We start from the raw sequence: 11,565 nt of genomic DNA, 5'->3' as shown, positions 1-11,565 counted from the left end.
CATTAAAACTGTCATTGAGTGATTCAAAAAAATCATTATTAATGGAATTCATTGTTGGCTCCAAGTAAAGTATTCGTTTGAAGCCAAACCCCACGAATAACCAAACCGGTCCGTCTTATCATCATATGTTGCCTTTTTCTTTTAGGTAGGAGTCTTATCATCAGATATATAAAACTATGAAGCGCCCATCATCACATTTGGCTTACACGCTTCTGGATTACCCTCACTTTTTTTTTTTTTTTTTGATATTTTTGCTCTCACTTGGCCGTGATCCATCGTCATATCATTATCACCTTTTACATTATACAACAGCGTGCATGTAAATAAATAAAATAAAAATATGGGAAATAAATACCATTTCTATCTATCTAAAAAAAAAAAAAAAAAAAAAAAAACTATGCATATAAATGCCAAGCGCTGCGGTACCCAACCATGAGCTTTGGCTTACACGCTTCAAAATTACCCACACTTTGCTGTGCTCCACGGATCGTCCCTCGTCTGTCGTCTCCCTCTCTCTCTGTCCCTCTCTGCCTCTCTGCTGTTCTTAAGAGTGAGGGGAAGGAGGGAAATCAAATCCCAGAATCAATCAAATAGAGAAGAGTGGTGAGGAAACCCGTTCTCTCTCTCTCTCTCTCTCTCTCCTCTTCTTTATTTCATTCTTTCTCTTCATTAAAGCTCTGGTATGCCTGAAGGTGTTGGAGAGTTCTGTCCGAAGGGAAGGAGGAGGGGAAGAAGTGCTACAGAGCTCATGGTGTCAACCTCATTGGGTATCTCAGGTTTATTCGGGATTCAAGTCTCCGCCATGGATGGTGTTGACGACGTCGTCTTCTTCTCCAGTCACTATTCTTATTCTTCCTCTTCCGCTACTACACCTTTCATTGGAACTGATTATCCCGAGCCCAAGTCCATCGCTCACATCAACAAAGCCGCCGCTTCTTCAAAGCCCATGACCTCTCCCTATTCATGCGATGATGATGACGCATGATCCCTTTTCTTCCCTTCTCTCGATCTGCTTCGCTTCCCTACCCTTCTTCAGACCCTCTGATATATTCTGATTCTATCAATCCTCTCCGGTAAACTGTAATAATGGAATTGAATCCGGAGGGAATTCTCGATTCTTATTTATCTTACTAATGTTATCCTTACCGTTGCCGATCTTTTCTGATTTGACATCAGCGACAACTGCCACGATAACCATGACGGCCGCCGCTGCCGCAGCCGGCGCTGCTTGTTTTCCGGTCTCTACCGTTGCGGATTTCTGTAGCAGTTGGAGCTATCCGCGCACTTCTTTAATCAGGTAAAACAGAAGAGCAGCTTTTATTTTATTTCATTGGTGTCTTCTTCTTATATGTTGTTATATTAGATGCATACTTGTCTGGAGTTGTATTGTTATTTGTGGGGCAAGAAGGTTTTGTGCTGCATTCCAAACCCCTTTCTTCTTACGATCATCAGGTATGATCGTCGTTGGAATGGGAAGAAGACGCACAGGAGCCTTTCCCTTCTGACTGCTTCTGCTGATGCCTCTGCTACTACCCTTTTTAGCAGTCAGGCCAGGGATTCCCATTTTTACCAGGAGGTCCGTTTTCATTCGATCATGTTATTACTACTTCCCACCAACAATCTCGCCCGGTTTGGACAACAAACTCATCATTTAATCAATCCATCATCTATCATTCTTCAACTGAGGGGGAGAGATAATCTCAGAGTCTACCCTTTTGTCTCTGTTTAAATTTCAGTTCTCTTTTCCTGACCTGCCCATCTCTTTCTGTTTCTTGGACTCCCTCTTTTTGCTTGCCCCTCTCAAACAATTGCAGGTTCTTAAAGCTGCCAGGGAAAAATTCACCCAAGAAATCTTCTTTCAGACCAAGGACAAAGATGTTTCTCTTGCTAAGGTATAAAACTATAAACCCGTTTCTTTGTCTTCCTTGAATTATAGTTTTAACTAGAATCTGCATCTCTTACTTCAATTTTAAGTTATATGGCTATTGAATGTGATTCATTGGGTTCACTTTATTACGTTTGCTGCTACAAATGTGAGATGTTTTTAATGTTTGGTTAAAATTTCTGATCTTGTATTATATGTAATGAAATCTGGACCTACTTATCTCACTATTGATAGCGGCTGAAAATTGATGCAGAACCGAAGATTAATGACCTTGTACTCTGTGTCCTCTGTGTATCATCTTATGCATATTGGGCTATGCTTCCACTGAAGTTCTGTTTTGTGCCCAATACATTGCTGTAGGCTTTGCTATATGTTGCGGCTGAGGATGAAACCTTTACGGCTTTCAATCGAAACATGGATGCTTGCTCCCTAATGAATGAAAGGAGAGAATCTTCAGTCTCTGTTCAGGCACAAGAGTGGGATTCCTTGGAATCTCTTCCGTTGGCTGGAAGGAGCATAACTGAGTGGTTGAGTGAGTTGGATGCTATTGCCAAAGAGGTGGAAGCGGAATTGGTTTTGAGAGACATAGGTTGCCATTTGTTGGAAGTCTTGGAGGCTGTAAATGTAGTTCTTTTCAAATCACGTGGCTTCAAAAGGTTTCATGTACTCTTAGACTCAAAGCTTTCATACTTGCATGCGGTGCTAAACTCTGGCTGTGGCAGTGGTAAATCCTTTTCCTGGTTCTTCTTATCTTTATTCATGCAAGCACTCTTCTCTTTTGTTCCTATTGGAACTCTATGCGGGGATGGTGAAGTTTTTTGCTTTGAAAGGCGCTATATCTCTTATTCTTTTCCATTCAGTAAGTTGATCATGCCTAATGAATTTTACCTTGTTGACAGCAATTTTGATTAGCATCATTTATATTGAAGTCTGTAGAAGACTCGGGGTGAAGATTGTTGGTTCACGAGTTGGGGAGGAATTTCTGATTTGGCCACAAACTGAGAACCCTGAGGTATGCTAATTTGACAAATACTTTTTCCTCAGTAATTCGTATAGTGATTTTCTTTCACTCTCACTAATGGACCAGTATTTTAACCATTGTGCAAGTTTACCATAAAATCTTTTGATGGCTAACTTGTTCTACTATTTGACATATAATAGCTAAGTATTGGTTTTTCTTGTTATTGAAGGAGCTTTTCAAGGTCTCTTCAGGACACAGCTTGTTTGCCATTGTTAATGGAAGTTGCGTGGAGGATCCTAGATCGAAGGCTTCTGACTTGAATAGCAGTTCACTTTCAGGACTTGACATTGCAACCAACAGAGACATCATTGGAATTTCTTTGGCTAATCTGATTGTAAGTTTTGGTGTTAAAATATGGTGAAAGGTTTTCTCCACTGCAGTGGAGCAAACAGTCCTTAATTGGCAGTCATTTCTATCTTAGGGAGGGTAATTTCATAATTTCTCGTTGGATGGGTAGGATTTCTTCTGGATTGGTGACATGTCAAATGTAGTAGCCCTTCTGAATCGGATGGATCAGCACGCATTGGATTCTTCTCCTTTTAATTCAGTGGGCCAGATTTTTCCAAAAGGAGATGTACTTTTTACACCCATTTTTCCTACCTTCTTTGCATGTGCTGTAGTCCAATTGAGCTGAAGCTGGGCAATGAATGGAGAGTGATGTGAGAAATGTCCAACACAGTTTAGGCACCAATCAGATTACCACTAGGCATATATAGCTTCCAGTAGATGAAACGTACCCCTTATAAATATCCATGTGAATAACTTAGTAACTTTGTCTACCTTAAGTTTTTGTTATCCCATTATATAGTTTTGGTTGTTTACCTTCAGCTCAATTGTTTGTAGAGGCTTCACTGGAAACGTGCTTCAAGGATGAACCATGGATTGATGCTGACCTCTCCACTTAGACCTGTTTATGACAAAAATGGGAAATCAGGAGAAATTAATGATTCAAAGGTTCCTTTGTTGCGGCCTCAAGATTTGAGGTAGTTGTTTTGTACCTCCTTTTTTTTTATACTGATACATCTGTGTTCTCTTTGACCTCCTCCTTTTATAAATTTTACCAATATTCTCAGAATGCTTACAGGGTGATGCTTTAAGCACAATCCTTTTAATCAGAAAGACTAAAAAAATTACAGTCATGTATTTCAGATGGAATTAATTTACCAGTATTTTCTGGATAAAGTAAGCCGGTGTGGAACTAACATGCCAAGGGTGTGTTAGAAATGTAGATTTTGCAAACTGTTTACATTGCATGTGCAAGAATTAATGATGCAGTAGTGCTTACATGGATCAGCCCAAAACTGGTTGGGAATCCAGACGGAGATGGACTGGGTCCAATTTGGGTCTTTTATCTAGTAGGATACTGGTAGTCTATTATTATTTGGATTTATCTTGTGATCGTTTATTTACTTTGAATAGGCTAGGTAGTTATAGATTTCCTTTATATTTCAGTTTTAGAGTTAGAATGGGATTCTTTTGATTTTTATTTATTTATACCATGTAACCATCATGAATAGCTAGATTGAAAAGGAATGGAATTGTGAGTTCTGAAGCATGGGGGCTGTGTGTGTGTGTGTCTCCTACCCCCTCCTGTACGAGCTCTCCTTCCGTCCCTCTCTCCTTTGTTGTCAGTCAATTTCTGTCATTGAGTGTATCTTTGTTTTCCCACCAGTGACTGTCTTGCCCAAGTTTATTTTTTTAGTGATGGAAATCTGGATCATTTACCTAAGATTCAGCGGGCATGGGTTATGATTTGAACCCTCAAATTTCATTTCCGAGGATTTCCCTGTGGTGAGAATCAAGCTCATCTTCATATCTGGACCTTGCTTACTGCCAAGTTTAGTTGCAGGTCTTGAGATCTCTTCCTTCAAGAGCTGTTAGGGGTTGTTGGTATCGGATCTATAGAGGGTCTACTGTGGCGATTCTTCAACTGAAGTTTCGATTCACAATACTCTAGGGTGAGTTCTCCCTTCGTAACAGAGGCTGGTTTATTGCTGGAGAAAGAGTCACAAGGTTGAAGGCGATAGACTTCTTCCCACAGTTCCTCTTCCCTTTTATTTTGTCATTTTGTTTCCATTTATGCCCCCACCTCTTTTCCTTTAGTATGCCTTGCCCCTTTATTTGTCTTTATTCCTAGTTTTTCCTCACTTAATAAATAGTAATTCCTTTTGCATCCTTCCCTTAATGTTTGGTTGGTTACGGTCATGCCACTCCCCCTTTAACTTTGAAATATTTACAATTTTGCCACTCAATTCTTGAGTTGGACTATATAGTGATTAGGTCGGCCTGTAGAACCCAACATGGTATTTTGAACTGGGTTCCACCTCAATTGGTATCAGGGTTGAACCTGAGGCTACATCATGGAGGTTGATTCATATGATTTACTCCTTTTGATTAGAGATGGTTTCCATAAATTGCAAACAGAACTTTGTGATCCCCAGACAGGGGTTCTTGATTTTAAGACAGGTTTTCGAGAGCTTGCTGTTATAATAATCACTTCTATGATAAGCTGTCAAGCATTTAGAATCTTCAAAAGGTGGATCAGAGGTCGAGGAGTAGGTGAAAGACGAAAGTGACGGCCAAGCTGAAGTAAACGACCTGATCAAAATTGAAGTTGAGGAATTGATTGAGGTCTGATTATAGACGTGAAACCCCACGATAATATTCCAATTGGAGAGATGTTATTTGCCAATGATCATTAGAAGATCGTGACCCTATCAAAGCCTTTATTTGTGGATACCGATTGGGTAGTGCTGACTCTATTGTTTTACAAAACTTTAGGTTGAGTTTTTCTTAACACCGGGGGAATTGATGCAGTAGTGCTTCTGTGGATCGGCCCGAACCTGTTTGGGACTCCAGACAGAGATGAGCCAGGTGCAATTTGGGTCTTTTTGTTTAGTAGAATATTAATAGTATATTTATTTATTTGAATTTATCTTGTAGTCTTTATTTTACTTTGAATAGTGGCTAGGTAGTGATAGAGTTCCATTATATTTCAGTTTTAGAGTCAGAATAGGATCCTTTTTTAATTTTTCCTTATTTATACCATGTAACCATCAATAATAGCTAGATTGAGAAGGCGCGAAATTGTGAGTTGTGAAGCCTGGTGGCTGTGCATTTGCAAGTCTCTTTCCCTCCCTCTCTCTTATTATTCTTCTTCTTTCTCTCCCTTCTCCCTAAGAGATACTCCTTCTGCTATAGTGTATCTTTGCTTTCCCGTCAGTGACCATCTTACCCAAGTTTATTTTATTGAGGAAATCTGGAGCAGGGTAGTTGTTGATACCTAAGATTCAGCGAGCCTGGGTTATTATTTGAAATCTCAATTTCAAAGGATTTCCCTGTGGTGAGAATCAAGCTCATCTCCGTACATGGACCTTGCTTACTGCCAAGTGTAGTTGCAGGTCCTGAGATTTCTTCCTTCAAGAGTTGTTAGGGTTGTTGGCTTTGGATCTGAGAGGGTCTACTGTGGCGATTTTTCAACTGAAATTTCAATTCACTTAGAATACTCTAGGGTGAGTTCATCCTTTGAAAGGGGGGCTGGTTTATCGCTGGACGATATATTTCTTCCCATGATTCCTCATGCCCTTTATTTTGTCTTTTAAGTTTCCATTTATGCCCTCACCCCTTTTCCTTTATTATGCCTTGTTCCCCTTTATTTTTCTTTTTTTTTTTTTTTTTCGTGAATAAATAAATTCATTACCGAAGAGGAAGCCCAAGGAAATCAAACTGAGCGGGAGGAGATACAGGAAAAGGGGGGAGCTCCCAGGAAACAAAAATAAGCCTGTTCCTTGGGGAGTCACGACAAGGGGGGGGTGACATTTTTAATTTGGAGCTCACATAAAAAAAATGGCTTTCCAAATCGAGTCAAAAGAACAGGAGTTGGAAGTCCATTTACGAAGATTTCGCTCCATCAAGATATGATTGATGGTCGCACAAAAGGCTAACTTCCCAACAACATCACGTATAGAAGGCCCAACAAACGTCATTATAATTCAAGTCCATTCTCTAGATAGAGGGAGAATCCTTCTTCTAGTAGGCCAACAAGCTTCAAGGACTTGCTTCCAAAATTTTGAAGTGAAGGGACGACTGAAGAATGGATGATCAGTGTTTAGAATTGTTCCATAGGGATGTAAACGGGTCGAATTCGAATAGGACACTATCCAAATTCAAATTCATTTATTAAACCGCTCTATGAATTTGATCCGTTTGTCCAACCGAATATGTAAAATGATACGGAATTTGAATTTGCTTTTCTAAACGGATTCCGGATATTATCTGGTCCGATTAGTTTACCAAACACTTCCTTTCTAAATATCTACTGATTACCGAACCCATCACTCATGAGCCCTTAGATCTAGGTCAAGAACTAGGGTTAATATCCACTGTTCAAATCAGGGCATTGTGGCTTTGAGGGATCAAACTTAGGGTTTCAGAGAACACATGGGGAGGACGATGGCTATAGGGTAGTTGTCCCCAACATAGAATTTTAGAGAACACAGGGGAGTACGATGGCTACAGGGGAATTGATGTCCCCAGAGACGACCGGGAAGGAGGTTTCCTACCCCAAACTGTCGATGAAGGCTATAGCACGGTGGTTACAAGGCACTCAGCAGAAATACAAAATGAAAAAAAAGGGGACGAGGAGAGAGATGGAGAGAAATAAGTGGTATCAAGAGTTGGGGCTCCTTATGTCAGATCAGTAGGTAGCCAAGTAGGGCCTAACAGGGACTGATATAAGTCTCACATAGTCCAACAATCATGAACTATATCATAGAGAAGCATAGGATTCAGGAAAGGCCAAGATATTTCTATCAATTTCAGGTATTTGCTGAAAAAACCACTAGAAGACAAAAACTTGGAGATTTTAGAAATCTCAGCAACCACAGGCCACATTAGGTTCTCCTTGGATCGGGTTCCTCCCTAGGTGAGGGGCACCTTCTATCCAAATATCAGCCCAAACTGATGGCTGGTTTGGTCTGGGCAGGTCTGAAAATATATCACAGAACTTTCTAATTTTCTGGGTAGAACTGAGAGTAGGATTGATTCTAATACCTGTAGAACTTTGGGTAGAACAGTAGCACCTTAAGGAATGGAGAAAGGAAGAAGATAACTTGAAGAAGAGGACCTCTCAGGCTTCAGACACAGAGAGTCTGCCAGATCATACACCAGCTCCACAGCCTTGATCAGACACAAGACCCATCTCAGCAGAGAAGACCGTAGCAGCAGCTAAGCAAGTGTATTTGTAAAATCGTTGGAGGCTTAGAGGCTCTCCTATGCTTTACTTATGACTAATTCGGGGGTGGATGGGGGGGATTACATAGCAACAAGTTCCATAAATGGAAACCTGAAATAAACTCATAATACATTAGTTTCTAAAACTATAAATTGAAGCTGAACCAAGAAAGGGAACTACTTGACTTCTAAGAAAGACAAAGACTTGACTTAAATTGGACCAGCTGGCTGACCCAAACTGAACCAAATAATAAACCAAACCAAAAATAATCCCCCATAGAAATCGTGGGCTGCTTATAGAGCCTAACTAGCCTGGCCGACAGGCCCCCTCACCTCCGAATTTTTATTAATGATTTTTTTTGTTTTTGTTGCCTATTGTGGTATGCCCTTCCATGTGTTTGATCAATGCTAGTTGGTGTTTGATCCATCCAAACACCTTGGGGTGGGAAGCCCGGCTGCCCTACTCTTTCCCTTGCTCTTGTTCTTCTCCCTTCTTCTCCTTCCCTGATTAAGTAAATAAAGCCTTGTTTCTGCAACTTTTATACATAGTTGTCAAGGCGTCGCCTTGGCATCCATGTGGTTTGCCCAGGGCCTGGGCGACTGTTGCTTTATTGCACTGCATGCCGCCTTATCTTTTGGCACTTATTTATGTCAAATATCGTTTTAGATATTATTCATAAATAAGAAAATACCCCCTATTTGGATCCAATAAAAATAGTTAAAAAATGAAACTCCAAATGGATAAAAAGTCAACTCAATCCAAGAACAAAAACTAGATTTTTTTGTTGTAGGAATGATTTTCAACTTTCAAATGTTGGGGTTTTCTCATTTTTGAATATTTTTCAATCTTATCATGGTAAAACATTGCTAAAAACAAAAGTCTGGTAAAATAATTTTTTGTTTTGATGTCTATGAAATTATTTTCTTTTAGGTGATTTTAACAGCATTCATGCACTTTAAAATAAGTTTGACCGAGATATAACTTTGTCATTACAACTCAGATTTAAGTAATCCTAGGTTTATTGGAAAACTAATTTTATGTTATACCTAATACAAAAAGTCTCATGTAAAAATATTATTATTTGACCAGTCAAACTTATTATAGAACAAGAACATGTCTCTAAATGTTGATTTTTTATGACTTAATGTGACTTGATGTGGCTTAATGTTGATTTTTTATGATACAAGGTATATGCAACATACTAAATAATGTTAGAAAATAGGGAAAATGAAAAATTAGGTGCCTTGTTCGCCTTAAGGCCGGCGATTTGTCGCCTAAATGCTTAGGCAGCCCTCTAACGCCTTGGTTCACCTTGATGCCATGATGACTATGCTTTCTGTCAAAGGATTTGCATGCAAGGATTTTTTTACACGAATTATTGTTGAGGAAATCTGACTGTCAGATCATCCCCAACTTTTGGGTTAGTTGTTCTTATACCTAAAGGAGACCTTCGACCATAATCTGTGGTTTATCAAACCTGTTGATCTGGAGATAATTACTATCTTCTTATTCTGGCCCTTTGTGCTGCCAGATTTGATTTCCTTCTAATTGCTGAATCAATTTTCCTGTTCTGTTAGGTTACTAGTTCTGAGATTCACATAATAGTACAGTGTTTTGTTTTGGTATATAGTTCTGCTTTTTGACCATTGACCAGATTTGACTATAATAACCTTCTCCTAGCATCACGAGGACTGTTCCATAATATTGGATCAATCTTAAACTTTTAGGAAGGGTTCCTTACCCTTAGAACAAAACTCGATATTGATATATATTATTTTCCTTATTCTGGAAATTTATTCTCTATGAGACTTGATTCTGTTTTGGTACTATTTTGACTCTTCAAAGCGGTATTACATTAAACCGTAATTTTGATTTACTTGAAAGGGCTAGTTTTTGGAAGGGTAGAGTTCAGTTTGTCCCTTCTATAGTATCAACAAATCCATATCACGTGTCAACTTTCAACAGACTGATTCAAAACATAGTTCAAAAATGTGCACAAAATTATGAAAAGGCAAAAGTTTTTGTGCACGATTGTGCCTTCAACCGGTGGATGGAGGTGAGGGATCCAATGGTTGAAAGCTCGACTGTGCACCATGCACAGCCATGCACACAAATCCTCTCCCCTTATGAAAATGCTACAAATTTTCATTCGTGTAATGTTAAAGACTAGGTGCACAGCACAGCCGTACACAAATCCTCTCCCCTTATGAAAATGCTACAAATTTTCATTCGTGTAATGTTAAAGACTAGGTGCACAGCACAGCCGTGCACAAAACCTCTCCCCTTATGAAAATGCAACAAATCTCCATTCATGCATTTTATTTTTTTATTTTTTAAATCTCAGACACTTTTCATCCATATTGCATGCCCCTTTTCAATTGAAATCTGACGAAGAGATGGGTGGGGGCTCTATTATAACAAGGCACACTCAATATCTTAATTATAGAATGTAGCCACTATTGGCAAAACACAAACCGTCTAGACTTAGTGAGGTTTAAAAAAGAAAAAAAGAACGACTTGTGTTTAATTGAAGTCGTTCTAGAAAGTATATTATCTGTGCTGTGCTGAACTTGAGGATTTTTTACTTTGTAGGTTGGCTATCATGGCTTCAGAAAGATTGTTGATTCTGCAGCCACATAATTGGGCTCTCCGGAGAGACCATGGCATGCTTTTATACTATGACAGGTAAATACTTGTCTTAGCTAATTGCTGACTCTTATGTCCAATTGTACCTTTGTTCATACATGGAGGGTGATTTTCAAGCCCTAATTTGTATTTTGGGTTGTGGGTTTAAATGGTGGCTAACACAGGAAGTATGGAGAGGCAGTCCAAGAGCTTAGCATCTGCATGGCCTTTGCACCTATTGAGGAAGCTGAAGTTCTGGAGCCATTTGTTGAGAAACTGCATTTATTGCGGCTCGAGTCATCATGGAAATCCTTGGGGCATACTGGTCGGCTGACAATTCCTTGACATTCTTGTTGAACAGATCTCTGGACGAGGCATATCTAGAGACTTTTCTGGACGATCATGACTAATTTTGCCATGTCTAAAAGATGATTTGCAGATTCTGATCATTAGATTTGTGGAGAATGGTTTGGATTGATCATGTGTAAAATTTATTTCAGGCCTAAATTTAATCATTTACACTCCCCCTTTAATGGGATCCCCTTCCATCAGGGTCCACGCATGACACATTCTCTTGCTGTATCCGCCTCTATGCTCCCGCATCTCTTCTCATTCTCCTAAAATAATGAAGTTACTCCACTGAGCCCACCCACCGCCACTATCCACATAACTTTCTCTTCGGAACAATTCCGTCGTCTGAGTTCAAGCAAAAATGGAAAGTCTAATATAGAGGCTAACAATGAAATCATTCTCCTGAAACATCTAGCCGTTGAGACTGCGACTATGGAAAGGAAAACTGTA

At 39.5% G+C, this 11,565-nt stretch overlaps 1 protein-coding gene across 2 annotated transcripts; it reads left to right on the top strand.

Moving 5' to 3' along the window:
* Positions 1–430: 430 nt before the first annotated feature.
* On the top strand, positions 431–11,310 carry LOC122082682. 2 transcript variants are annotated; one of them, XM_042650406.1, is made up of 10 exons: positions 431–603; positions 693–1,297; positions 1,453–1,576; positions 1,815–1,892; positions 2,246–2,609; positions 2,785–2,897; positions 3,076–3,240; positions 3,750–3,889; positions 10,732–10,824; positions 10,950–11,310. In XM_042650406.1, the coding sequence occupies exons 2-10, from the start codon at positions 1,134–1,136 to the stop codon at positions 11,107–11,109; spliced, it is 1,401 nt and encodes a 466-aa protein (XP_042506340.1). In that variant the 5' UTR covers positions 431–603; positions 693–1,133; the 3' UTR covers positions 11,110–11,310. The 2 variants fall into 2 exon arrangements, with proteins under 2 accessions (XP_042506340.1, XP_042506341.1); XM_042650407.1 differs by lacking the exon at positions 1,453–1,576.
* The last annotated feature ends 255 nt before the right edge of the window (positions 11,311–11,565 follow it).

This window comes from Macadamia integrifolia, chromosome 6, assembly GCF_013358625.1.
Source record: "Macadamia integrifolia cultivar HAES 741 chromosome 6, SCU_Mint_v3, whole genome shotgun sequence".
NCBI lineage: Eukaryota > Viridiplantae > Streptophyta > Magnoliopsida > Proteales > Proteaceae > Macadamia > Macadamia integrifolia.
This window is presented reverse-complemented; position numbering and strand designations above follow the sequence as displayed.